Source organism: Athene noctua, chromosome 18 (assembly GCF_965140245.1).
Source record: "Athene noctua chromosome 18, bAthNoc1.hap1.1, whole genome shotgun sequence".
NCBI lineage: Eukaryota > Metazoa > Chordata > Aves > Strigiformes > Strigidae > Athene > Athene noctua.
Genome location: NC_134054.1, coordinates 894695 through 922648, shown reverse-complemented (window position 1 = coordinate 922648; position 27954 = coordinate 894695). Strand labels below are relative to the sequence as shown.

At 56.8% G+C, this 27954-nt stretch overlaps 1 protein-coding gene across 1 annotated transcript; it reads left to right on the top strand.

The window, feature by feature from the left end:
- Positions 1–476: 476 nt before the first annotated feature.
- LOC141968021 (fas-binding factor 1 homolog) lies at positions 477–26061 on the top strand. Its single transcript, XM_074922354.1, has 28 exons — positions 477–561; positions 12178–12218; positions 12530–12607; positions 13144–13194; positions 13334–13421; positions 13981–14061; positions 14775–14894; positions 15790–15934; positions 16156–16289; positions 16655–16757; positions 16850–17251; positions 17903–17998; positions 18256–18350; positions 19062–19120; positions 19527–19652; positions 19831–19931; positions 20331–20504; positions 21021–21128; positions 21412–21551; positions 21850–21965; positions 22101–22208; positions 22607–22789; positions 23108–23284; positions 23482–23619; positions 23721–23853; positions 24227–24339; positions 24961–25085; positions 25818–26061. Exons 1-27 carry the CDS (start codon positions 477–479, stop codon positions 25042–25044), a joined length of 3279 nt encoding a protein of 1092 aa, XP_074778455.1. The 3' UTR covers positions 25045–25085; positions 25818–26061.
- The last annotated feature ends 1893 nt before the right edge of the window (positions 26062–27954 follow it).

Below are 27954 nucleotides of genomic sequence, written 5' to 3'. Positions count from 1 at the left end.
TCCTGGCCCCTGCCTCCTGGGCTCTGCGGTCCCAGCAAATCGCCCCTCAGCCTTCACAAGAGCCAAGAGGAGGAGACGAGGCCGCAGAGAGCTTTGGAGGTTGCCCATGCCAGGAGGATCAGCCTGTCACTTGTCCCCCTGCATCCTCAGTGTCAGAAGCTCAAAATAGCCTCGCTCTTGCCAGACTCCTGCGCAGGGCCATGCCTGTTTTTTGTGGATGATACTCTTCCACTAATAGCACTCGAAGACATTCCTCAGCGGGTAGGTTGCCTTCTATATCTCAGCACAACGTGCTGCCATGCAGGAGCTGGGCAACTGTGTTGTGTCCTAAGACGGCAGATGCTATTCTTACTGCAGAGAGACTTGCTGCGGCACAGCCCCTTCCTCAGCTGAAATGTTAAAAATCAGAGTCAGGCCCGAGTAGGCTCTCCCTGGAAAGAGTATAAATCAAGAGTGGCCCCTTTGAAGTCCGTGCGATGGCGCTGTGCCAGCCCAGCGCCTGGGTGCTCGCCATGCCCTCCTGGGACGTGCTGTCCCAGGGGCAACACAGCAGCTGCCCAGGTACTTCCAGCGGCCAGCTGGGGCTCAGTCTGGGGTGGGTGGGGGCACTGCTTACCTTGTGAACCAGCAAAAGCAAGCAATGCCTGTGCATGCAAAAGCCAATTTTTTGCTTATCAGCAAGAGGCCCCAGTGCATGAATCCCCTCACTGTTGAGATAGACAGAGGCAGGGCTTGCTCCAAGCTTGTTCCAGGACCATCAGTGTTGCAAAAAGCCATGTCCCCTCTCTTAGCCAAGCAGAGCAGGAGCAGCCCATGAACATGTTCAGATCAAATACAGATCTGGAGCCTGCGGTGGACGGAGGAAGCAAGCAGCCGATTCGATGTGAATGGTAAAGCAAGCTTCAACTTTATTGCAAGAAATCACACCTTATATAAGCACTAACTATAATCATGCATACTAATCATAAATCTATTGGATACATCCAAAAGGTCACATTATAATATCCCAGCCCCTTGTGGTATTTCGAGTATGTCACAACATCTTCCCTCTTCTGGCTTGATTTTTCCCAAAGGTTGTTCACCATAACAATCAAGGCCGCTCTGTACCCCAGTTTCTTCCTTTGCTAGCGTAACTGTCCTTTGTTAACGTAACTGTACCCTGGGTTTTTCCTTTGTTTACCTCAGATGGCTGTAATCAGCTCCTGCACAGACCCATGTTCTGCAAGCCATTCTCCAACAGGAGCCCCAGTGCATTAAGTGTGATGTGAGCAGCTGCACTCGTCTTCATGCAAGTCTTGTTGCAGAAAAGGTTAATGAGCTGGTATGGGAGAGAGGGTGGAAGTAAGAGTAATCACAGTGCTGAGGTAGGGTTGAAATTGTGCTGAGGAGTGCAGGAAGGAGTCTGAGAGCAGGAAAGCGAGATGGATGTGGGTGCGGAAAGGGATAAGTGATAAGGTGGTAAAGGGTGTGTGGGTGGAAGAAATAACAATTCAGCAGCATTTCCCAAACGCAGGAGCACAAGCTGTATTAGGAGGAGGCAGTGAAAAGCAATACCTTCCCAGAGGCCTGAAGGCTTTGGCTTCTACTGGCAGTCCCCAGCTGGAGTCTGGAAGTCCCCAGACATGGCCAGACCTCAGCTAGCCCAGCCTTCTCCCCAGGCAGCCTGGGGACCCCAGGAGCTGCTGCTCTCTCTGGCACGGAGTAAGTGGAGGGGGACAGTGCAATGTGAACCACGTTTGGAGATGCTGCTGTGGCCCAGCCCACAGGGTCCTAGCTTGTCACCCTGTGTGAGCCCAGCCTGCGGCTACCACCCATGCATATGCTTTCTGAAGAATCTTCTAAGAAAAAAAATACCAACCTCGAAGTGGAAGAGGAGATTGGAGCAGAAGCTAAGTGTCTCTGAGTGGTGCTACCTGCTCCTGCCTGTCCGGGGAGGAGGGGGTAGATAAGTGTACTGGGTCTGGCTGAACTGGGACCGGTTTTCCCCTGTAGCAGCCCTCACGGTGCTGTGGTTTATGCTGGGAGCTGGCAGGGTGTTGGCAGCACCCTGGTGTGGTGGCTGCTGCTGAGCGGTGCTTACACAGCACCAAGGCTCCTTCTGACACTTCCCCCAGTGGGACGGGGTGGGCAAGGTCTTGGGAGGGGACACAGCCAGGACAGCTGACCCGAACCGACCCAAGGGACATTCCAGACCATGTGACGTCTGCTCAGTATAAAGCTGGGAGAAAGGAGGAAGGGGGTGGGGTCACCCTTGGTCCTCCGAGGCAACCACTCCGCGTATTGGAGCCCTGCTCCTGAGAAGGCCCGACAGCGCCTGTCCATGGGAAGGAGAGAATAAATCTGTTTGCTTTTGCTTCCGCACGCGGATCTTTGCTTCATTTTGCTTATATTAAAACTGCTTTTGTTTCACCCACAAGGGTTGGTTTATCTTCTTTCCCCTCTTTGCCCTGTTGAGAGAACAAGGGGAAAAGGTGGGGGGGAGAAGTGATAGAGCGACTGGGTGGATACCTGGCATTTAGCCAAAGTCAAACCATCACAGTCTATTCTGGTGCCCAACGTGGGGCAAAACAACGGCAGTTTTATATTAAATGTGCTGTAGCTATAGTAGTTATTAAGCAAGAAGCTCTTGTGCTGGTGACGGGCTTGGTTATTGCACTGCTTATCTTTATTTTGTTAAGCTCGGGAACATGCTGTAAGGAATCTGAGATCATCATGAGTGGTTTTATTTTGCAGGCTCCCGAGGTACTTAGCCATCCTTATGTTGGCTCATTGATACTCTTTATTAATGCTGTTCGCCTGTTGTGGGTTGTGTGGAGCTCGGTAGGTTTCTGGTGTAAGAGAAGGCAAATTTTGAGTGAATCGGTGCCAAAATGTGCTCTGAGGCGGCCTGTTCCTGGGTGGCAGGGAGAGTGGAAGGAGTTGGGCAGATTCCTAGGATGGTTATTGCCTCCTGTAGCCTGGGATCTCACCCCTGAACAGGCAAGCAACCCCACAAAACTGACACATCACCTGACAGAGGGGTGTCTTGCCTATCCCAATGAGAATGAGCAACTTCTAGCACTTTCCTGGGGCCTGGCCTGTGCTTACCGAGCTGCAGTTCAGCACTCTCAAAGGACTGCGGTTGACATGGGAACTCAAACAATAACAACAACAGCAGAGATTGCCCCAGTAGTAAAAAAGAAACAATGGACAAGGAGAACAACATACCCTCGATTAATAAGGGAGGAGAAAGAGGAGGAAGAAGCTGGTCCTTCAGCAAAGGTATCGGAAGAGGGAATAACAGAACTGAAACAGGAGGCAGAAACTACCCGGTCCCTGACGTCATCAGAACTGCGAGATCTGCGGAAAGACTACTGCCGCCAGCCGGGTGAGCGGATCGCTGCCTGGCTGCTGCGATGCTGGGATAACGGGGCAGATGCTCAACAGCTGGAAGGTAAGGAAGCCCAGCAGCTGGGTTCCCTTGCTAGAAATCGAGGAATTGAAAGGGGAATTGGAAAAGAGACAGCAATTTGCAGTCTGTGGAGACGGCTCCTTTCAAGTGTTAAAGCAAGGTATCCTTTCAAGGAAGATCTTATGGACCACACCCCAGGGAAGTGGGCTACTGCAGATGAAGGTGTCCAGTACCTGAGAGAATTAGCAGTGCTGGAAGTCATCTATGGTGATCCAGATAATGATGAAGCCCCTAAAAATCCAGGGGATGTCCCATGCACACGGGCCATGTGGAGGAAGGTGATTAAAGGTGCGCCATCCTCGTATTCTGCCGGCTTGGCCGCGATGCACTACCCAGAAATGGATGCAGGAGAAGGACTAAGATGTACGCCAGCTGTGGAGGCAGTCTCTTCCTGGCTTCAGAACTTTGAAGAGAGTCTTGGTACCTCCTCATCTCTACGGGCGAGTGCCCTGGATGTTAGGAGCTCCCCAAGAAATCATTTCTCTTCTGTCCCAGTCAGGGGGGAAAGGGAAGCCAAGGCGCATGACACGTGGCAAACTCTGGTTCTTCCTGCGCGACCAGGGGGAGGACATGAGGAAGTGGGATGGTCAACCCACCTTTAAGTTGGAAGCACGTGTACATGAATTGCGAGGAAAGACCCCTGCCCAGAAGAAGACATCCAAGAAGGTTGTTAATGTAGCTGCTGTAAAACCACAAGAAAGTAACCAGCGATCTCCCAGATACAGGAAGACTGAGATCACCTCCCTTGACCCTGAAGAAGGAACCTCGGCCTGGCACAGCAAGAGTCAGACAGTGAATACTCCGACCAAGAACGGGAATAGAGGGCCCCTGCCTCCAGCCAGGAGGAGGAGAGGGATGATCGGGTGTGTTGGACAGTGTGGATTCGATGGCCTGGCACATCAAATCCACAGAAGTACCAGGCTTTAATTGACACTGGGGCACGGTGTACACTAATGCCATCAAGTTATAGAGGGGGAGAGCCTATCTGGATCTCAGGAGTGACAGGGGGCTGTCAAGAACTATCAGTATTGGAGGCCGAGGTTAGCTTGACTGGGGACAAGTGGGAAAAACATCCCATTGTAACTGGCCCAGAAGCCCCTTGTATCTTGGGCATTGACTGTCTCAAGAGAGGGTACTTCAAAGACCCAAAAGGATATCCATGGGCTTTTGGTGTGGCCAGTGTGAATACAGAAAAGGTAAAACAGTTATCTAATGGGCCTGACCTCTCAGAAGATCCTTTTGTTGTGGGACTGCTGCAAGTCGAATTCGAACAAAAGGTGCCAATTGCTATGAGGACCGTGCACCGACGGCAGTATTGTACAAACCGAGACTCTCTGGCTCCCATCCAAGAATTGATTCGTCAACTGGAGAGCCAAGGTGTCATCAGGAAGACACATTCGCTTTTTAATAGCCCAGTATGTCTGGTGCGAAAGTCTGACGGAGGGTGGAGGTTAACAGTAGACTATCGTGGCCTGAATGAAGTGACGCCACCACTGAGTGCTGCTGTACCAGATATGTTAGAGCTCCAGTATGAACTGGAGTCAAAGGCAGCCGAGTGGTACGCCACAATCGACATCGCCAATGCATTCTTTTCAATTCCTTTGGCAGGAGAGTGCAGGCCACGGTTTGCTTTCACGTGGAGGGGTGTCCAGTATACCTGGAATCGACTGCCCCAGGGGTGGAAGCACAGCCCCACTATTTGTCATGGACTAATTCAAACTGCCCTGGAAAAGGGTGATGCCCCTGAACATCTACAATACATTGAATGACATCATTGTGTGGGGTAATGAGGCAGAAGAAGTGTTCAAGAAAGGACAAAGAGTAATTGAGATTCTTCTGAGAGCTGGGTTTGCCATAAAGAAAAGCAAGGTCAAGGGACCAGCACAAGAAACTCAGTTCTTGGGAATAAAATGGCAAGATGGACGCCGTCATGTGCCATTGGATGTTGTCAACAAGATAGCAACTGTGTCTCCACCGACCAACAAGAAGGAAACACAAGCTTTCCTAGGACTTGTGGGATTTTGGAGGATGCATATTCCAGGTTACAGTCAGCTTGTGAGCCCTCTCTATCAAGCGACCCAAAAGAAGAACAGTTTTCAGTGGGGTCCTGAGCAGCAACAAGCCTTTGAGCACATCAAACAAGAGATAGCTCGGGCGGTAGCTCTTGGGCCTGTTCGGACAGGACCAGCTGTGCAAAATATACTTTACACATCAGCTGGGGAGCACGGAATCACATGGAGCCTCTGGCAGAAGATACCAGGTGAAACTCGAGGTCGACCATTAGGATTTTGGAGCCGGGGATATCGAGGATCAGAAGCCCACTACACTCCGACTGAAAAGGAGATACTGGCAGCATATGAGGGGATTCGAGCTGCTTCACAAGTTGTTGGTACAGAAGCACAGCTCCTCTTGGCACCACGGCTGCCTGTATTACATTGGATGTTCAAAGGAAACATCCCTTCCACACACCATGCAACCAGTGCTACCTGGAGTAAATGGGTCGCGTTAATCACGCAACGGGCTCGACTGGGGAAACCCAACCCTCCAGGGATCCTGGAAGAGATCATGGATTGGCCAGAAGGTAGAGATTTTGGAGCGTTGCCTGAGGAGGTGGCTCGTGCCCAAGAGGCACCGCCATATAACGAGTTACCAGAAGATGAGAGGCGTTATGCTCTCTTTACTGATGGATCCTGTCGTGTGGTAGGAAGCCATCGGAAGTGGAAAGCTGCTGTGTGGAGTCCCACAAGACAAGTCGTTGAGGCCACTGAAGGAGAAGGTGAGTCAAGTCAGTTTGCAGAAGTAAAAGCGATCCAACTAGCCCTAAAGATTGCTGAACGGGAGAAGTGGCCAGTACTATATCTCTACACGGACTCCTGGATGGTGGCTAACGCCCTGTGGGGGTGGCTACAGGAGTGGAAGAAGACCAATTGGCAGCGCAGAGGTAAACCCATCTGGGCTGCTGCATTGTGGCAGGACATCGCTGCCTGAGTGGAAAACGTGGCTCTAAAGGTACGTCATGTAGATGCTCATGTGCCCAAAAGGCGTGCCACTGAAGAACATCAAAACAATGAGCAAGCAGACAAAGCTGCCAAAATTGAAATAGCTCGGCTGGACCTGGACTGGGAGCGTAAGGGTGAGCTGTTTGTAGCTCGATGGGCCCATGAAACATCAGGGCATCTTGGCAGAGATGCAACGTACAGATGGGCTCGTGATCGCGGGGTGGACCTGACCATGGAGGCCATCTCACAGGTCACTCACGAATGTGAAACATGTGCCGCAATCAAGCGAGCCACACGAGCAAAGTCTCCCTGGAACAGAGGGCGATGGCTGAGTTTTCAATACGGTGAGGCCTGGCAGATTGACTCTATTGGACCACTGCCACGAACACGCCAAGGCAAGTGCTACATACTCACCATGGTAGAAGCAACTACGGGTTGGCTAGAAACGTACCCTGTAAATCATGCCACTGCCCGAAATACCATCTTGGGTCTTGAAAGGCAAATTTTATGGCGGCATGGTACTCCTGAAAGAATCGAATCAGACAACGGGACCTATTTTCAAAATAATCTTATAAACTCCTGGGCAAAGAAACACGGCATTGAGTGGGTGTATCCCATCCCTTATTACCCACAAGCATCTGGAAAGATTGAAAGATATAATGGGCTGTTGAAGACTATGTTGAGAGCATTGGACAATGGGGGATGGAAGCATTGGGATATAAATTTAGCAGAAGCCACTTGGCTAATTAACACCAGAGGATCTGTTAACCGTCCTGGGCCTGCCCAAACAAACCCCCTTCATCCTGTGGGAGGAGATAAGGTCCCCATAGCACACACAGGGAAATGGCTGGGGAAGGCAGTGCGGATTGCTCCTCCCTTGGGAAAAGGCAAGCCCACTCGTGGGATTGTCTTTGCTCAGGGACCTGGATGTACTTGGTGGGTAATGCGGGAGGGTGGGACTACTCAGTGTGTGCCTCAAGAACATTTAACCTTGGGGGGAAAGTAATCTGTGGGGTGAGTTGTTTGTTGCAGGAAGTGATGGAAGAAGTAAGAATGATGAAGAGTGAACCAGATACGTGCAATGACGACCCAAACCTAGCCGGTGCTGGAGTCCAACAGTCAAACATACTTCTGTCCTGAGCATCTATCTTGACAGATGGGAGCCAAGTCACTGAACATCTGGAGGAGTGAAGAAAGCTTAAGGAATGGATAAATGAATATTATGTGGGACCTGGGCATAACGTAAATGGTATGGAATAAGGGGTGGAGACTGTACTGGGTCTGGCTGAACTGGGACTGGTTTTCCCCTGTAGCAGCCCTCACGGTGCTGTGGTTTATGCTGGGAGCTGCAGGGTGTTGGCAGCACCCTGGTGTGGTGGCTGCTGCTGAGCGGTGCTTACACAGCACCAAGGCTCCTTCCGACACTTCCCCCAGTGGGACGGGGTGGGCAAGGTCTTGGGAGGGGACACAGCCAGGACAGCTGACCCGAACCGACCCAAGGGACATTCCAGACCATGTGACGTCTGCTCAGTATAAAGCTGGGAGAAAGGAGGAAGGGGGTGGGGTCACCCTTGGTCCTCCGAGGCAACCACTCCGCGTATTGGAGCCCTGCTCCTGAGAAGGCCCGACAGCGCCTGTCCATGGGAAGGAGAGAATAAATCTGTTTGCTTTTGCTTCCGCGCGCGGACCTTTGCTTCGTTTTGCTTATATTAAAACTGCTTTTGTTTCACCCACAAGGGTTGGTTTATCTTCTTTCCCCTCTTTGCCCTGTTGAGAGAACAAGGGGAAAAGGTGGGGGGGGGGGAAGTGATAGAGCGACTGGGTGGATACCTGGCATTTAGCCAAAGTCAAACCATCACAGTACGAAATGGGGAAATGAACAAATCGGCGGTTCTGAGCCAGGGGAGGACGCATGCAGGAGGGGCAGAGCCTGGGAAAATATCCCCACTGACAGCTACTGCTATAAAGCCTGCTGGATTATCAGGGTCAAAGTGGGATACTGATGTGAGGAAGATGAATTGCTCATTGCTTTACGGAGAATGAAGGTCATCTTGCATTGACACTATCTGTGGAGTGAGGCTGCCTGTCACCTGATAAGGGCTTGTGCAAAGGTCTTGAGGAAAACACCCAGTCCATAGTGGCCATAAACCAACATCTCTGAGAGAAAGTTTAAAATAGATGCAGCTGATGGACTCATATAGAGCTGCTGTCCCATATGGATGGCCCGGGGTCTCCTGAGCTCAAATGCAGCATTCCAGTAGCAGTTGAGCAAATGGTTGAACACATTCCCCTTCAGAAACTTTGTCAGTAAAGTCAAATTCAACAGTTCATTTTGTTGACGGATAAAGCCCGGGTATCAAGAGTAACACCAATATGGTTTGCCAGCTTGATCCAATTTTATTAAGTACAGAGCATCTAATATACTATTAAGGCGTGATCACATACAGCTAAACAAGCTGTGATTGGTTCTAAGCTACTGTCCACACAATAGAACTCATATTTCATTGGTACAACGCGAGAAGCACACCCAAGAAGCACGAGCCTATGGACCTCCCACTCAATGTTTCAACTTCACTCCATATCTCTAGTTAAGGAATTTGCTAAACAATAGCTCTCTATGCAGTGACAAGCCAGAGAAGAACATTGAACAGTGAGTTCTTTACACAGGGGCAGCTAGCAGAGAGTTACTCATGTCGGTATCAAGGACCAGGTGGCTGTAATCTTCCAAAAACTTCTCCACAACTTCACACTGTGAACTCCTGTCAGGAGCCCCAGGAGAGGAGGAATAACCTGAGCCTTGCTGTCAGGGTCTCACTACTGTGGTTTTACAGGCCCTGAGTCCCCCCAGCCCCTTGCCACAGCACAGCCCCGATGTCAGCACAGCATTCCTGGGAGAAATGCAGTTCTGTACGCATGAAGGCTTTGGGATCAGAACCTAGAGAGGCGAAATCCAAGCTTAGCTAATATAAGAGGCAGTCAGTGGTGTGGGATCATGGGATGAGTCTGCTGTGAGACCCTGAGAGGCACCCTGCAAGCTACTGTTCACCTGGAGACACCCCTGAGGGGGCAGCAGGCACTCTGAGGGACCCGAGGGACAGATTTGGAAGGAAGGCAACATACACTTGTGTTGCCCAGCAAAGCAGTGATGGAGTAAAGTCTGCATCTTCAGCTGCAGCAGATTTAGCATATATTTTCTCAGGTCACAGTCCTAGCTGAGATGTAAAACACCCTGGCTGCTGGCTATCTGGTGGCAGCCACCGTCAGTGTCTTCTGCTGGAGCTGTTGTGCTTTACACAACTGATTTACCCTTCAACCCTGAAGCAGTGGCTTTCTGAAAAACTTCAGACACACGGAATAAAAGCAGTACTCTTTCTTGTGCTTGCTGAAATTTTGGAATTTCCTTGCTTGGGTTGAAAGACCTGCAGTGTCCTCCTCATTCAACTCTCATTGTCATTTATGAAAAGACGTTTAAGTTTTAGATCTATCATGGCACTTTGTGATTTTCACTTGCATGAGCCTCTGTCATGCCTATTCATACAGCTTGTCAGACATTCAAAGGCTCCAAGGAGCAGACAAGTCTAAACATCGCAAGGTTTGTACACTTGTTTCTTGAGCCAGAAAAATCTAACGCGTGCTCTTCAGAGCAAAGAAAAAAGGCCAGAGTCTAGATGTGCAGATTCATCTGCACTCCCCGAGCCTCTCAGCATTTGGGCTTTGCGGCGTGAAGACACATCTCCGCCCTTGCTACGGGCTCCCTTCTGATCAGATTTTACAGCAACGATTATCTTGAGAAATGTTTTCGTGTAACGATGGAGAACTGCTAGCAATAAGAGTGTGGCTGTTGTAGTGAAAAGTGGGGCCTTTTCACATCGCAGGCACGTAACAGCAACGGCTGCTGTAGCGGGTTGCACGGTTCATGGACCAGAATGACTTATCTGAAGGGAACGAATGTGTATTTTTTTAGCTACGAGCCCTTGCTGGGCTGGGGAGAGCAGGCAATGAGGCTGCAGCTTGTGGATATACTGGACGGCCCGAGTCCGAGCATTTGAGACAACGGCTGCCTACAGATGGTTTTAAACAATCCGGTACGTTCTTGGTGCAGTGCCCAGCAGGAGAGCTTACCTGGGGCACTCCCAAGCTTTGAAGGCTTCACCTGCGGTTGACATTTCCTCTTTTAAAAACCGGGTGCGAGACTGATGGCGAGGCGGGGGCTGGATGAACGCGGCCCTGGGAGAGCTTCTCCAGCCCCGTCCTGCCCCCGGGCCGCAGCGCTGCCCCCGGCGCTGCCCCCGCCTCAGCACGCGGGGGGTGCCTGTCCCTTTAAGAGCCGCGCGGGAGGGCAGCGCGGCCGCGCGGCGCGTGCGGAGCGGCGGCGGTTGGGCCGTTGGGCGCGCGGCGAGGCGAGGCGAGGCGGAGCGGGGCGGCGGCGGCGGCTCCCCGGGGCGGCGGCGGGACTCGCTCCTTCCTGCGCTCCCGGGCAGCGCCGCAGCCTTGTTCCGAGCGGGCGGGCGAGGCGGAGCGGCGCGGGGCCGGCCGGGCGCGCTGAGCGGGGCCCCGGCAGGAGCGGGAGATCGCGCGGGCCGGAGGTGACGGGGGCTGCCGCGGGCCGGGCCGGGCCGGGCGCTGAGGAGACCCTTGTGCCCCTGCGGGGAGCGGCGGAGGCGAGAGCGGCAGGAGCCGGGAAGGCGGCGGGAGAGCGGGGGAAGGCCGGGCCGCCGCGGTGGTGAGTGCGGGGAGTGCTGGGGCGGGCCCGGGGAATCGGGGTTTGTGGCGCCGGCCCCTCGGTTCGGGGGCGGCAGGGACCCCGCGGGGGGCGGGAGGGGCTGTGCTCGCCGCTGCCGCCGGAGTTGGGATCTCTCGGGGCTTGGGGCGTTTGAGGGGCCGTTTCCCAGCCATCGGGGCCGGGAGGGGCTTTGCTCTTGCTTGTGGGGCGCTCTGGAGCCCCGTGCCCCTGGCTGCGGCGTGTTCTGGGAAGGAGGAGCCGTACCTGCGCCCGTCTCTGAGCGAACTGGTCTTTCTCCGTAGGCTGCGAAACCCCAGAGCAGTTTGCACGCTTCGTAGCCTGGGGCGCGTTCCCTTCGGTGTCCGTCGGTGCTTTGTTGTGGTGGGAACTGGGGGCCAGAGGCGGGGGGGCAGCGGGCTCAGGTGGGGTCCTGGCCACGGCGATGGTTCCTGGGCCTTGTCTGAGAGGTGCAGCTGAGGCGTCGTCTCCTTGCTGAGCAGAGATGCTCGCCTGCCTCTGCCGCCGAGGGGGTTTGCTTATGGGGGTCCTGCAGGCCTTTCCTGCGGGCTTTCCCCGGACCGGGGCAGAATATCTGCCCTCAGTTCAGGTCTTCGCCTCACCTAAAGCCCAGGTGCCTGTCTTGGGCACTGTGGCAGCCCCGGACACTGAAGCGGCACCTTTGGGGTTGCCCAGGGACTCTGAGACACTGTGCGGTGAGAACTGCCAGCTGAAGGGCTGCTTGTGGCCAGTGACTGAACAGGAAGTTGCAGGCTCCTTGATAAAGAAATCTCCTTTTTGGCTAGGTGAAGTGAACTCTTTTATCCACAAAATACTGGGTCAAGTGCTGGCAGTTCTCCGTAGGAAGGCCTTATGCTGATAGAGCTTGAGACCAAAGCTTTATGCTGGGGGATTTCAGAAGAGCGAGGCATAGTGAAACTGGGAGCTTGTCTGTACCTGCGTGGTGAGCTCCCCTGCCTCAACACCTTTCATGTGTCTGGTTTCAGAGTCTGTGGATGACCTGCTTGACGACCTCCTGGGATATGAGGTCGGTAAATGGAACCTTCTTTGCAGCTGAAAGGGCAGCATGCTTGTCCTCTTGCTGCCCTGCTGAGAGCAGGAGGTGCTGGTGCAGCAGCCAGTGGTCTCTCAGGGGGGAGGAAGCAGCAAGCAGGGTTTCCCCGTGTCAGAGGCCGTTGAAAAGGCCGGCCGTCAGCTTGGGGAGGCCGAGTGAAGTTCATCTCTGGTTAAAAGCCTCTGTGTCCTGTGGGGAGACGGCACATCCCCCTTTGGGGTGCCCAAGTCAGGAATGTGCCTGTGTCCGTCATCCTCCCGTCTCTCTGTCTTGTTTCCAGATGAAAGCCCCATGAATTCTGCGAGGAGTACCTGGAGGATTTCTTCGACAGATTACTTTCAGAGGACGTGGAAGGTGCAGAGGTGAACCTGACTTTTGGGAGAGAGCCTGGGTACCCTGAGGGCTGGGACTGAGGGGGGCCAGGCTTGCCCCTGGTGTCAGCCCAGCCAAGTCAGCAGTGGGATATTGGGGGGGAACCATGAGGTGTGGCTGAAGAGGTGACCCCTCTCTGGCCTGGCTTGGGGGGAGCTGGGCCAGGGGAGCGGGTAGATGGCGGGAGAAGGGCTTGCGGGTGCCCTGGGTGAGCTGGAGCAAAGCCGGGGGGCGCGTCGTGCTGCAGCCCAGCCCTGGTGGGCGCTCTTGGGCGGAAGCGCCGCAGGAAGGACCCTCACCCAAAGCACCGGCCTGGCTGTTGCTGACGCTTCTCCCAGAGGCAGTAGGATCTCAGCAGAGGAATCGAGGCACGGGGGGTTTCCGGTGAGGGACACACCAGGAGGAGCTGGGCACGTGTTCTCCCATTGCAAGCAAGGAGGAGATGCGGGGTCTGGAGCACAGAAGCGAGGGGTGAGGAGTTCCCCAAGTGTGCTTGTCTCTAACCTCTGCCCTCCTTGGCATGCAGGGATCCAGTGCCTCCGGCAGAGAGCCCCAAGCTCTGCTGCAGAGCCTGAAGGTCAGTGCAAAATTACCCTTTGCCTGAGCCCCGTGTGGGCTGCAGCCGTGGCCTCCAGCACCAGCCTCTGAAGGGAGAAGCAGCGCTGAGGCAGGAGTAGCATTCGCCCTGCTCCCGTCGCCGTCCTGTTGCTTTCCAGGACTTGGACGACCTGGAAGTTGATCCGCTGGGAGCGTCGAGAGCTGGTTCTGGGCCAGGGCAGGCAACCGTGAAAGGCCCTGGGAAAGGTGAAAAGGAGATTCTGCTCTTCTTGTGGTAGGCTGGTTCCAGACGAGCAGGGCGTATTTTCTTCCGCAATAGGGAATGACAAGTGGCTTTGTTCCCAAAAGTCTTTTTTGGGGCTGTCCCAGCCATTGTGGCCGTGTGTTGTCCCTGGGTTGATCCCTGGCCCGGCCTCGTGTCGTGCTGTGGTAACATCACTGCCCTCAGCAGCCACAAGAGCCGTGCTGCTGCCTGCCACCAAACGCCACTTGGCAGTTGCCTGGTGCAGGTCAGAGACCAGGGATCTGCTTGGCCTGTGTGGAAGGAGAGCCAGGGGGTTGTGGTGAAGATGTGCCTGTCCCCAGCCTGTCCTGCTCTTCCCCAAGGCCTTTTCTCCTTCTCTGCCTGCAAGGAGGCCCCTCCAGAGAGGTTGCCACCCCACAGGGCCATGAGGGGACTGACTGTGTGTCCCGGGATGTGCTTTTAGGGACGGGGTCTGCCACCAGAGAAGTGACCTTTGGCCAGGGTGGGAAAGGGACATCTCTGCAGGACCTTGTCTGTGAGAGCTGTGGCCTCTCTTTGCAGGAGAGTCTGGACCTGCGATGGAGAAGAAGCCTCTGTCGTCCTTCGCTGCTTCCCGACAGTACAGGAAATTTAACTTTGAAGGTAGGGTGTCACTTCCCTTCAGCGCGTGGTTGTGTGGGGGCAGCTGGGGACTCTGTCCTTGCTCTTTGCCCGTAGCTTGCCTCTTCTGTCACCCAAAGGCTCGGCTGGTTAATGACATAGAGCGTCCTTCACCCCTGCGATGCCCGTGCCAACCTCATCCCTTAGAGGTGACCAAAGGCAGAAAAGAAACAAGACTGCTCGGTGTTGGAGGCCCTCCCCAGGGTGGGGCTGGGAGAGGATTCCTGAGGGCGTTTGCTTTTTCAGCCCTGCTTTGGTTTTTAATGCCTGTCTGTAGCACTGGGAGACCCTTGTGTCGGGGAGGGGGGGATTCTGTCCCCCTTCCCAAGACGGGAGCCGGTTTCCTGGCACAGCTGAGATCTGGCTGTCAGAGCCTGTGCTTTACCTGAGGTCAGCATCTGTTCCAATCACTAATTGGCTTGGGGTGATGGAGGTGGGCTTTCTCCTCCCCTTTGTTATTGCCTAAAGAGTAGTCAAGCGTTAAAGCACCCCACTGCCGAGACACTCGCGGGTGTCCCAGGTCTGTGCAGAGTCTGCGTTCGTGGCTTTGGGCAGAGGTGATCTCCTGTCCCCACGTGCACGTGGTGGGGAGCGGTGTTTGGCTGAGCACAGAGGCGTCGTTCTCAATAACCTTGGTTTTGTTGATTTGTTTGTTTTGATTGTTTTATTTTCTGCCCCTACGGGGTAACTGCCAGATTTAGATGATCCTCTGTCGGGGCTCTTGTCTGATGAGGAGCAGGATGCTCCCAAGAAGCCAGCTCTGACAGGTGCCGAAAGCATCCCTGAGATGCAAGGGAAACAGAGCAAGGAGCAAGGTGAGCAGGGCTGCTTGATGCATCCTCTTTGTATTAAATGAATCAGCAGCCTGGATGAGTTTGTGTGATGTCCGAAGGTTAAAGGAAAGCCAGCTAGTGGCATCTCTCGTTAACCAGTATGGCCCTTTAGGGAGCAGCTTCGTAGCAGGGTTACAGGTGGTAACAGCTCCCCGAGTGCTCGACATTTGCAGTGTGCTAGAGGTCACAGAACTGACTTTTCCTTTCTGGGACTGGAGTCTCAGATCTTCCCTTGGAGCTCATCCAGCCTGTTCTGCACACTGCCAGAGGAGAACCAGTGTTCTGGGTCAGGGTTTGGGTGGCTGAGGGCATTGCTGATGCACCCCAAAGCACAGTTGCACCTCTGGGTGGGATCCAGCTGCAGTGTGACCGTGTTACAGGCACTCGTGACTCCTGTTGCTGCAGCAGGGATGCCAGTGGGTCTGGTAGTCCCCTCAAACCTCCTTTCACCCTGAAAAATCTTCTCTGGACACGGGTAGCTGCTGGTGGGTTGGGGCAAGGACTAAGGTGCATTGGTGGAAGAGGGACTTGGGGCGAAGGCGGGGAGGAATTCTCCGAGTGGAAACTTGCAAAGCTGAAGAAGCTGCTGGTGTCCCCCCGAGCTGGAAGCCTCAGTGTCAGTGACACCCAGCAATGTCCCATCAGTGGCCACGGAGCAGGCGGTAGTTTGTCACTTGCTGTGAGATTTGGTCACTGAAAAGAGCTATTTAAAAGTGACTCTGTAAATGGTCCTGAGAGTTGAGAGCAGTCAGGGCTGCTCTGATCTCTTGCTGGGGGGAAAAAAAGAAGGAGGAAAAAAAAAAAAAAAGGGAGACAAGCCCCCAAGCCTAGCTCAAAACCTCTTACCATGTGTGATTCTCTCCCTCACCCCCCCCAGAGCCACGCGCAGCCCAGACGCCCCTGCGCACCGCGGCCCCAACGTGGAGGAGGAAGGAGATCACCTTTGACGAGGACATCACCGACCTGATGGATGCCATTGGACTGGGCAGCAGCCCGGGAAGAGATGGCAAGAAGGCAGAAGAGTAAGGGCAGTGCAGGGGGGCGGGAATAAAGGAGGGGATGGCTTGTGTCTTGAGATGGTGCCACCATGGTGGGTGGGGGATGCTGAGCTTGTGCCTGTGGGTCTGCGCAAGGGGCAGGAGCAGCCTTGTGTGGCAGAGAAGAGCCAGAGCAGGCTGGCAAGGCTGTGTGAGGAGGAAGAGCCCTGCCTCTGGGAGAAACCCATCTGCCGCTGTGTCCCCAGCAGAGAGGAGGTCCGGCCAGCCCGCGCCGTGCTGGACGAGTTGCTGGGACGAGGCTCCGCGTCCAGAATCCTGGAAGAGCCAGGCCTGGGAGAGCGCAGGGAGGTCGCACAGAAGTACCACCAGAAGCAGCCAGGTGAGCAGAGCCAGGGATGCTGGGAAGGGCTGCAGAGGTGGCAGCACTGGCTTGGGCGAGCGAGCTCGATTTGTACTGCCCTTGCAGGGGAAATGCCCTTTGTGCCCTTGCGGCAGCTTGGCAGCCTTTGCACAGGGTCTGTAACTCGGCTGCCTTTGGCCGTGGGCTGAGTCCCAACAAAAGTTTTCCCCAGCCGTGCTGAGGAGACCCCTTGCTGTCCGGTTTCTGGGCACGAGGTTTCCAGCGGTGTTTTCCCGGAGGCAGCAACATCAGTGGGAATTGCAGGGCGGGAGGAGGAGGAGGGCTGGAGTCTTTGCAGCCGGCTGCTCCTCTGGGTGCTGAGTCAAGGCCACTTGTCTGAACAGAGAAGGAAGAGGGTTGGCGCAAGGAGGATTTTGTGTTTGGAGCTTACCAGCCCTCAGTGGCCTCCACAGCCAAGGGCCAGCCGGCAAGAAGGCAGCCTGTGAGGTATTGTGCTCTCTGTGTCTGTAGCTCCAGGCACCGGCCATGCTGCCCCTTCAGCGGAGCGGGCAGGGTCCCCGGTGTCCCCTCGCGGGCAGGGATGCAGCTGCTTCTCCTCACAGCAGGTTTTCAGCCGAGAAGAACAGTGAAGTCAAAGCAGAGCCCCTCTCCAAAGCTCCCCCGTTAGCCAGCCAGAGGCCCGTGCAGGGCCGCAGGAATCGAGGTGACTGGCGGGGCTTGAAAGACAAAGACATTCTGGATTTGGAGCTGTCATCTCCACCGAAGGCCAGTCCTGCAGCAGCTGGGCGGCCCGGCCCCGCCAGACAGCTCCCGGCTGGAGAGGAGGCAGCTGCTAGACCTGCCCCAGTGGAGGAGGAGGAGGACTGGCTGAGCGCTGCCTTATCACGCAAGAAAGCCCAAGCGCAGGCGAAGGCCCAGCAGAGGAGCGCCAAGCCCTCGGAAGCCCCAGCTGAAGGGCTGAATCGCCGCTCTCCTGTCAGGTAAAGGCACGGTTGACTGCCGCAGCGCTCCCGTCTGTTCCGCATGTGGTTGTCCAGCAGGGGCTCTCAGAAACCCTGGGCTCCGATCTGAGAAATCAATTTGAAGCACTGTCTTGTCTCAGGTTGGGGTAATAATGTGGGGCTGTGTCCCAGTGATCCAGCCCGCAGTGCCCTCACAGCTCGGGGCTCTCCTTGCGGTTGTAGCCAAGAGGGCACCCAGTGCTGTGAGTCCCGCAGAGCTGTCCTGGATCAGCACCCCCCCACGAGCTCCTCCCCGTGCTCCTGGTTCCTGCCTTAATTGCCCGCCCTTCCTCCTCGTTGAGGCAAAGGCTCTCCTCCAGCTGAGTTGGCAGGGACCCAGGTCCAGACTTGTGCCACTGAAGGGGAGTGGGAAGCGAATTGGGGACAGAGAGCCCCGTGGTGTGGGCAGGGCTGTGTTAGGTGGGGCTGCTGCTGCCCAGGGGAAGGGGGTGGATGCAGCAAGGAGGAGCAGCGTGGAGGGAGGTTTTGAGGTGTCTTTGCTCCCCCTGCAGCCCAGAGGCTGAATCCTGGCTCATCTGAGTGGGACAGAGGCTTTCCCCTGCCAGGCAGGAGCTGGCGTTGTGGGGAAAGGATCTTGTCTTTCCTCGCCTCCTTGGCTCTCCCCCATAGGATGCTTTTTGCTTGCAGCCGGCCAGCAGCCTCCCCAGGAGCACGGCCACAGGCAGCCGCCGTGCAGGCCGAGGCAGTGAGCACAGACAGCTCCAGGTAAGGCTGCCTTCGCCTTTCGGGCGTCCTCCATGGGAGGGATGTCCTGCAGAAAGCAGCTGTGTGTGGGAGACGGGGCAACGGGGAGCGCTGGTACCCAGCGGGGGGATCACGGTGCCCTGGCACCTCTGTAAGCGGGAGGGCAGGTGGCTCTGAAGTTTAAAAACTCCAGGCAGTGCTGAGCAGGAGAATGTCTGGGCGCCTCTCCCTGAGCTGCGGCACTGCTGTGCATCACCCGTGTCTCTGTGCCCACGCAGGCCACCGCTCCCCTGGCTCAGCACCGCGGAACAAGGCTCAGCTCAGCCGTCGGAGGCAGCACAGTGGGATCCCTCCGGAGATGCCAGCGCCCCAGGTGCGTTTTGTGTGGTTGTCGAGTTTGGGCAGCAGAATGCAGAGAGGGTCCCCCCCGGCCCTGCAAGAACAACCAGGCACAAAAAGGCCAGAGCCGCAGCATCGCCCTTGTCCATGTGAGCGCTGCCCGGGCTTTGCCCAGCCGTTGCTGGAGGGGGCTGCCAGGCTGCAGGATGCCACCATGCCCGTGTTGTGGCGTGGTGGGGACACGGTGCCGGGGCACACTGAGCTCCACAGTGCTGCCTGTGGGGTTTCAGAGGGCTGCTGGGGACTTGCTCTCTCGGAGAAATGGGTGGGCCTAAGTTCGTGCTGTCCCTCCTCTCTCCCTCTCCCCTCCTCCTGCCCCAACCCTCGTGCCACTAGCGCTGTGTGCTGGCAGACCCCCTCCTGCCCTAGGCTGAGGCTGAGCACCACTCGAGAGGCCACTGAAAGTGGCTGAGGGGACCCAGCCTCCTCCCTGGCTGATGGAGATGGAGGAGGAGCTGTGCTTTTCCCCCAGACTTAATCTGCAGAGCAGAGTCCCCACCAGTGTGCATGGGGTGGGGTAGGAATGCGGGTCTGGGTGAGCCTGTCTGAGCCTCTGTCCCCATCCCCAGCTGCCAGAGTGTAGCAGGACCCTTCTCGCTCTGCCAAGGAGACCCAGGCCCTCATCCTTGTGGGAGGGAGTGGTTGCCCTTGGCCTGTCTGAATCACAGACTTGTTCCCTTTTCAGTCCCTGCAGCCTTGTACCCGGGAGAGCAGGAGACACAGGGCCCTGCCCCGCTGGCTCAGGTAGGTGTGCTGGGCCTGTGCCCCCGAGAGGTGCAGGATCGGGGTGGTGATCGTGAGCCCTCCCCTGCCAGCTCAGGGTCACCCAGCCCTGTCTGTGCTCCCTGGGCAGGAGGATGGCTGTGCCCTGCTTTGCATCCCTGGGAGCCTGTGTTGATGCAGGCCAAGGCTTTGGAGAGCTCCGAGATGCCCCGAGTTGTATTTGTGAGGCCAAAGCGTGTGTGCTGTGGCTGCTTTGTAAATCGTGTGCATTGCAGCCCTGCATTGCCTGCGCAGTGTTGAGAGAGCTCCCCAGGCACAGGCCGGGCAGAGCTGCCCGCGGGGCACGTGCCTGCCTTTAGGGGCTGATGGCCACAGCACAAAGCCCCGGATGCTGAAGGGCCTGTGTCTTTTATCTGTGTCCCTGCAGGCAGAGTCTCCAGGCCTGGGCTTGCTGCATGAGAGGAAGCTGGGGGCTCCCGCGGCCCAGCTCCACGAGGGCTGTCGGGCAGCGCTGTTCCGTGCCCAGGCCCGTGTAGCAGAGTTGGAGAGCCAGGTGAGCCCCATGGCCTGCTGGATGGGGGAGCAGGAGCCACGCCTGCTCCCAGTGGCATCAGGGGCACAGGCAGAGTGGAGGAAGCTGCCCGTCCAGAGAAGGCTGCGGCCAGCAAGTGCTGCTGTGGGCGCTCTGTCCCTTGGGCGGCACAAGGACCTTCTCCCCGGGTGCCCGGCAGGTGCAGACATTGGAGCTGGCACGGGCTCAGGACAAACTCTTGTTGGAGATCCTCCGGCAGCGGCACCAGGAGGACCTGGATCTCCTCGACAGCACCCACAGGTACCCAGAGGCGAGAGCACGTGCTCCCTTCCTTTGAACGGGCCTTGCCTACAGCCCTGTGCCTCTCCCCGGGGGGGGGAGCGCTGGGGCGCTGCCCAGATCCGTCCCTGGGGCGGGCAGGCCCAGAGCCGTGTGGGTGTGGAGCTGGTGTGGGCAGAGAGGAGCCCCACAGATGAGCCAAGGGCAGGGTTTGCTCTCACCCACCCTGTCCTGTGGGGCAGAAGGAGGAGGAGCTGTTCCCAGGGCCAGCATGTCCCCAGGCAGGGCTCAGGCTGCGGAGAGCCACGTGTTTCCCCGCACCCCCAGCGCCGCCGCTCTGCTCTGCAATCCCCGTGTGAGCTGTGGGTGGAGAGGGCCGACTGCTGCCCTGAAGGTAACGCTGCTTCTTCCCGCGGGCAGGAGCCAGGTGAAGATGTTAGAGGAGACCTGCAGGCAGCGAGAGCAGAGGCTGCGGCAGGAGAAGGAGCAGTTGGTGGCTCAGCTCCAGGGGCAGAGGCAGGAGGCGGAGCGGGAGCGGGCAGAGCTGCTGGCACAGCACTTGGCCGAGCTGGAGCGTCTGCGAGAGCTGCAGAGGTGAGAGTGGCACGAGCAGCGCAGGTGTGGGGCCGGTGCTGCTGGTTGTGGCAGAGGAACTGGGGAGTGGTTTGGGGCCAGGGTGACAGGAGCCTCCAGAAGCACTGGGCTGTGGGCAGTTGGGCGGCGTTTGGAATGGGGATTTGCTTTGTAGCCGGACAGAGGGAGACGTGGCTGGAGACGTCCTTTCCGAGTGAACGTGTTGTATCGTGCAAGATGCTGAGCCCAGTGTTTTATCTCCCCCAACCCCCTTTTATCCCGGTCAGTGAGTCACTGCTGCCCACACACTGGGGGTCAATGAGAAATCAGTTTCTAGTGGAGAAGCCCGTCCCCCCCAGCTGTGGTCCGTGCCCAGTGCAGATGCCTGTCAGTGGATGCCCTGGGACAGAGCCCCGTGCCAGCTCAGCTCCTGGGACCTGGTTCCCAGGCCCTTGACCAAGCCTCGTCCCCACTGCCTGTCCTGGGGAGCCCCAGTTTGTAACAGCCCGTGGTGGGCTCCTTGCCCGTGTCCTGCAGGGTGTCTGTGCAGGAGCTGCGCAGAGAGCACGAGCAGCAGCTCCAGCAGCTGAAGTGTCTGAAGGACCAGGAGGTTGAGGCGGTGACCAGCGCCACTTCGCACACCAGGTACCGATGGCTGCCATTGTGTCCCTGCGTTGGTCCCTGGCCACGGTGTTCCCTGTGCTCCAGGGAAGCAGCCTTGGACCGTGGCACCAGAGGCCACCCCCTCTCCCAGCCCCTGCCTCCAGGGACGCTGAGCTCTGCTGATGCAGGAATACTGCTCTGCTCTGCCCCAGAAGGGTTCGGGGCAGGGCTGCCCGTCCCTTGGCCCACCACACGTCCCCCTCTCCATCGTGGGGAGATGAGGTGTGTCCCCCCGGGGTGACCCTCCCCTCGCTGCTCTCTGCAGGACTCTGAACGGTGTGGTGGATCGGATGGAGAAGTTCTACGGCACCCTCTGTGATGTTTTACGGAAGGTGGAGGCCACACAGCAGACGACCTCCCAGGAGCTGGCCATGGGGACGCAGAAGCAGGAGAAGTATCTCAAGGGTATGTCTGCCATTCCTCTGCGCCAAAATGGCCACGGGGTCCCCGCCGGGGCTGGGGACACCCATGAAATGGGGAGAAGGTGCTCCGAGTCAGGCAGAGGCCTGGATCCAAGGCTGGCAGAGCCTTGCCTGCCTCGGTCACTGGGCTTCTCAGGGTCTTCCCTTTCCAACATGGTGTCCTGGGGGATGTGCGGAAGGTGCTGAGCACAAGCGCGTGCAGTTTTTCTGTGAATACGGGGTAGACAGAGTGGGGCTTCCCTCTTCGTGCTGCTCATGGCCCCGCTGCTGCCTCTCCCCAGAGCTCCAGGACAGCCTGTGTCAGCAGCAGAGGGAGGCGGAGGAGGATGGGTGCCGGTTCCGGGAGATGGTGGCTAAACTGGAGGCCAGGCTGGATGAGCAGACTGGGCTGCTGGAGGTGAGCCCGCCCTGTGCCCTCTGCCCAGCTCAGCCCTCCTGTCTGGGGATGGGCCGTGGGTCTTGCCCACTGGCGGTCCCTGGGCTGGATGGAGCCTGCGAGTGGCATCTGTGTCTCCTCTGTGTCTGAACCCAGGAGCACCAGAGGTTGCTGGCAGAGCGCTCCAAAGTGGAATCGCTGGAGGAGGCGCAACAAGCGCTGACCCAGCAGCTCTTGGAGCGAGTGGAGCTGGAGAAGGCAAAGGTGAGGTGGGGCGGAGATTTCCAGGTGCTTTTCTCAGGTCCTGTGAGTCTGAGCGGGGCTGCGCTGCGGCGTGTGGTGGAGGAAAGAGGTGGGTGCTGGGCGGCAGCGTCCTTCCTCTGCCTCCTCAATCCCACACCCAGCTGTGTGGCGAATCGCCCTCAGATCAACCCTCTGGCACACGGGTGCGAGAGGCTGCCGTGTGCGTGCACGGCGCTGCGGCTTCTGGAGGAGCGTGGGGCCAGAGCTTTCCGCGCAGGGTTCCTGCCAGGCGCCGGGGGCTTGAAGCAACCTCTGGGTGTTGGCCGAGGTTCAGTGGCAGAGGTGGGTTTAAAGGAGAAAAACGTTCCAGCAACTGGGACTTAGTGCTTTCTCTCTTCCTCTCTGGCGACGCTCTCCAGAGCGCGGTGCTGCAGGAGCAGCTGGCGGTGACGCGGCAGCACGCGGGGGAGCCGCAGAAGCTGGCGGCCGAGCGGGCTGAATTTGACGCCCAGCAGCAGCCGCCGCCGAGCAAGGAGCAGGCCACGGCCCGAGCGCTGCCCGTGGCCTCTGAGGGAGAGGGCCCCGTGAGGAGCATGGCCAAGGTACCGCAGCAGAGCCCCTGCCCAGGGCCTCCAGCACCCGCTTGGCAGGCTGCCGGGTGGGTCCTGCCTACAGGGCAGTCGTCGAGTTGTTGGAGGCAGAGACATCGCTTGGGGTGGTGAGAATGAGGCTGTTCCGGGAAGAGCCCGAGGCTGGGGGGTGAGGGTGCTGCTGGAGTAGCTAGTGGAGTTGCTCTGCGCCCCAGACGGGCACACACGAGAAGCTCCTCAGGGGCAGATGTTTCCCATCTCTTGGAAAGACACGAGAGAGCATCCAGGACGGATCGGGTCATGCGCTGGTTTCCCCTGTGCCCATCCTAGGAGTGGGCCAAGGTGAAGATGCGGGCCCACACGCTGAGAGCCCAGGAGGAGCAGCTGGCGAGGGAGAAAGAGCTGCTGGACAAGCTCTGCCAGGAGCTGAAGGCAGAGAGGGAGAATGTGCATGAGGCTGCACTGCGCGTCCGGCTGCAGGAGGAGGAGATGAGAAGAATGACCAAGGTAAGCGGAGCATCTGCGCTGCCGTTGCCAGCTGTGCACGGGCTGGCAGCAAAGCTGGGCTTCCACTGCCCTCCCAGAGCAGGGAGGGAAAGCCTGTTCTGGAAGAAGGGGAAGGAGGGGACGCCTGAAGGAGTCCTGCTGGGCCCAGGGCAGCGAGGGTCCCTGTCCCCAGCCTCCCCAGCCGCTCTGCCTTGCAGCTCTCCTCCCAGAAGTACGAGGAAGGGCAGCGAGCCCTGCAGGAGGCACGCAGGGTCGAGTCGCAGGACCAGTCGAGTCTGCAGGCCCTGCAGTGGCAGTTGGAGCAGCTCAGGCAGCAGAAAGAGTGTCTGCACCAGGCAAGTACCCCCTCGGCTTCCCTTCTGGGCCTGGGGCCGCCGTGCCAAGGGCCCGAACCGTTGTCAACATCTTCTCTCCCTTTCTCCCCGGGATGGGGCAGGGTCGGCTGAGCATGGCTCAGCAGAGGAGCCAACTTCAACAGCTGCGCCAGGAGGCGTCCAACAGCCCCACGATGGTGCGGCCCGCAAGGCAGGACTGCAGTGCCCCTGTGACAGGCTCCTCCAGTGTGCCAGGTAAGGCTCTGTGCTTGCTGCTGGTGGGGAGGGACGTGCCGGGGGGCAGCTGCACTTGTACTCCCCTTCTTGGGAGGCTTGGGCTGTGCCCAGGGGCTGTTTTAGTTCCCCTGCGTATCAACCTCAGACGGGAGGAGTTGGCCTCCTCGTCTTGTGAAGGAGCTCAGCGAAGCTCTGAGCCAGGGCAGTGCCAGGAGAGGGCAGAGGGGCCAGGAAGGGAGAGGCTGTTGGGTTAAAGCCCGTTTGCCCTGGGAGCATGGCGAGGACCCTGCTGCAGGGACCCGCAGGCAGCACCCGAAGGGATGCTGTGTTGTCTCCATCTGCGGATCCTCTGATGGTGGCAGCACGACACAGTCGGGCTCCTGTTCCATAGGGAGCCTGGGAGGTGTCGAGGGACTCCAGGCCGCTCTCAAGAAACTCGTGGCCACTGCCAGCTCTGCCGAGCTCAGTGCCACGGTGGCGATGATGAAGTTCCGGGTCCTGCAGGTGAGGTGGTGGGCGACTGGGGTGGGAAGGGGCTTCAAACGTGCTGGGTTGGGAGCAGGGCTGGGTGAAACCTGATTTGAGCCCGGTAGGAGACAGCCCAGGCTGTGGCTAAGATCATTACTGAGCTGTGGGGCTGGGCGGGCTTGTAGAAGACCCGGGCACCTAGAGGAGGGATGGCAGAAGCAAGGACGGGTGGCTCCTCACAGCTGGTCTCAGGCTGATGGACAAGGTCCTCGGCACTGTGGGGTCGCACTTGTCCTCGCCGTGTCCCTGGCTGGGAGAAGCCAGCTGGCCTCTGGCTTCAGGATGTCCCTGTCCTCTCCTGTCGGCCCGCCGATTCCCTGCTGGGTCCTTCCCCAGGCGGGGCTGCTCTTTGAGGCTTCCGCTGTGGGTCTTGCTCAGAGCGTGAGGTTGTGGGCTCGGGGCGGGGGGAGCCCCCACACCCCAGGGGGTGCCACGGGTGGTACCTGCCCACTGCTGACTGCAGGAGGGAGGGTTTGGGATGCTTCCCTCCCTCCTGAGTGACAGCCAGGACTGTCAGCCCCCTTCTGTGGCACCCTCTGATACCTCTTCCATCCACCCCTCTCTCTTCCCTTCCCCTTTGCCCCCTTCCCCTCTCAGAACCGCGCTTACTTAGACGAGGAGCAGCTCTTCCTGGAGTCCCTGAAGAAAGCGCCCTACAACGCCGCTTCTGTGCGAGGCTGAAGTGGTGACGCCCCTTCGGTTCCCTCCCAGGACACTCAGAAGTTAGTTTCACTGCCACATTAATTAATCGGTTGTTCGCTGTGCCAGGTCGTCCACTATTTCATCGTCAGCACAATCCCAGACCTTCTCTTTATGTTCCAGGGTGTTCCGCTTCTTTTCTAGGGTTTGGAGATCCAAGTCTATCCTTGATGAATTTCTCGTCACTAGTGCAGGTTGTCTTGACCATGCTTCAACGTCCCACTTGCCTGAGCTTCCCACCCTCATACTTGTTCCCGTGGGGGCGGTACCTGTAGCCACTGGCATGATCCTTCACCACGGCTACGAGCAGATGTGAAGTGGCCTGTGTCAAGAGCCGCAGTTTGTTTGGCCTCCATTTCTCTTGCCAGTCAGAGAGGGACCTGCGGCTGTTGACTGCCAGCCGCCGAGGAAAGTGGCTGAGCGGGAGCTCCTGGATGCCGCTGAACGTGTGCGGCTCCTCCGCAGCCAGGGAGTTTGCTTTGCTCAGACAGACCTGTGTTTGGTCTAGAGATGCACAGAGCAAGAACAAATAGTAATTCATAGTCTCTCTGTGTAAGAGACTCAGAGCCTCTCTTTTTCTCCTTTATAGAACAGCAACCTTTTCAATACAAAGCAGCAGCAGCCTGAACCTGAGATGGCACAAGTCCAAACTGAGATAGGAGATATTACTAATGCGGCAAGAGATGCTGAAAAAGAGCAAAGGCGGCAGTCACAGATGTGAGAATGTTAATGTGTTCTTCTCTTTGGATTTCCAGGGCTTCCCAGCTCCATTGCTGCAGAGTTAATGTAAATACTCTTGTCACAAGTTGGACAAAGAAACACTCTGTGGGCCTGGCTGAAGAGGCTACGTGTTGGAGGAGGTCAGAGCAACACAGAACTTTCCTGCAGATGGATGAGTTATTGGGGCTGTTGTCGTCATAATGAGCTAAACCCCCATTTAGTCGGTCTAAACCAAAGAACTTTCATCACTGCTGCATGAAAATGTAAACCAGAATAAAATCCTGCAGTACTGTAACCAGTAGTGTCTAACGTATTTAAATACTTATCTCTTCAAATTCCTATTTAAGAATGTTTCAAATGGAATTGTGAATTTCCATTCAAAATTGGTGCTATATCCTCCTGTGCAAGGCCAGTGAAGCTCAGCCAGGCACTAGGGCTGTTGTATCGTGGAAGCCAACCTGCTACTGATTTGTGATGCACAGGATCAGAGCAAAATCTTCACACTTAAAAACACTATTTGAAGTTAAAATAGAAGGAAAACTTCTCCACTTGCTCATGAAAATTAAAGAAAGATTAGATCCTTTGTATCCTGTTTGAATAAAATAGGGCATTATGGTGAATTGTGTGTGTGTGTGTGTGTGTGCGCGCACACACTTTCTAATGCCCTTTTTTTATTCTCACATTTTTCAATTTAGACTTTCTCAGGTATTTTGTTCCCAAAGCACTTTGTTGGATTTTATATTACTTGTGAGTGATGTCACTCAATATTTCACCAAAGCGCTTCATTTGATCATGTAGGAAGGAAACGTTTGAGAGCAAAATAGGTCCTAGATTTGTCTGAAATAGATTGTTTTAAATTATGTTCTGCCTTGTGCTACTGTCCATCTGGGCTCGTGTGGCAATACCAGGGCCTGCAGTAAGACACAGCACCCAGCCTCCATCAGCCTCCACGTGTGCTGTGCCAGAAGCCTTTCAGCTGTGCCATGCCCTGCTCCTAAGCTTCGTCGATAAAGTGCAGATGAAAATCAAATCCTAGAACCGGCTGAGGCCAACTGGAGGAGTTTCACTGAGGCCAGAGGCTGGGTTCTGCCCTTGGGCCACAACAACCCCCAGCAGGGCTACGGGCCTGGGGAGGAGCGGCTGGAGAGCTGCCGGTCAGAGAGGGACCTGGAGGGGAATTGATAATGAGCCAGCAGTGTGCCCAGGGGCCCAAGAAGGCCAGTGGCATCCTGGCTTGTGTCAGCACTGGCCAGCAGGGACAGGGAAGGGACCTGAGCCCTGTGCTGGGCACTGGGGAGGCCGCCCCTCGCTGAGTGGGTTCAGTTTTGGGCCCCATCCCTGGAGGGGTTGAAGAGTCGGGCTGAGCCAGCGCTGAGGGATCTGGGGGAGTTGGGAACGGTCAGGGGGAGGGTCATGGTTGGGCTGGAGGAGCTGCAAGGGCTTTTCCAACCCGGATGGTTCTGGGATTGTGTGTGAGATCCTGTGTGCCAGACACACGTGATTCACCTGACCTAGGATTTGTACTTTGGTGTGTCGCAGGGGAGGCGGAGCTGTGCTATAGATGGGACTCACTGCTGAACACGGCCTTGTCCAAACAAACAGTGCCCTGCTGCAGCCTATTAGTACCTCACTCTGTTGCACTGGATAACCTGAAGATTCGCATCCCTAGTTCAGGCTGCATGGACTATAAATGGTAGCTCAGTTTGAGAGCAAAAACCTTGAGAGTCCAGTGCCAGGCATACTGCCTTGGAACCACTCCAGAAACTAAGGTGGCGTGGCATGGCTTCCCAGGGTGGCAAAGACCTTGTCATGCCTGCAGAGCGCAGCAGAGCCCACTGACAGATCAGTCCATCGATCTGTTACTGTCTGGACTCCAGGAGATCAAAGGCCTCTAACATTTCTCTTTTTTCCACATCTTGCAGAATGTCTGAGGTTGAAAGGGATCTCTGGAGGTCGTTGGGTCCGAATCCTCTCCCACCGTGCTGTCACTCCACTCTGCCCCCCAGCAGAAACACAATGTACACACCCTTTAGAAAGTGTCTGATATTTCATTTGTTCTAGACAAAGCTGATTGCAGTGGATTTTCTAGCACAGATGTTTCTCTCATCCTTGACAGTTCTCCCTGCTGTCTGGGCCTTCATGTTATTCACAGACACAAGCTGAGTTTGTTTG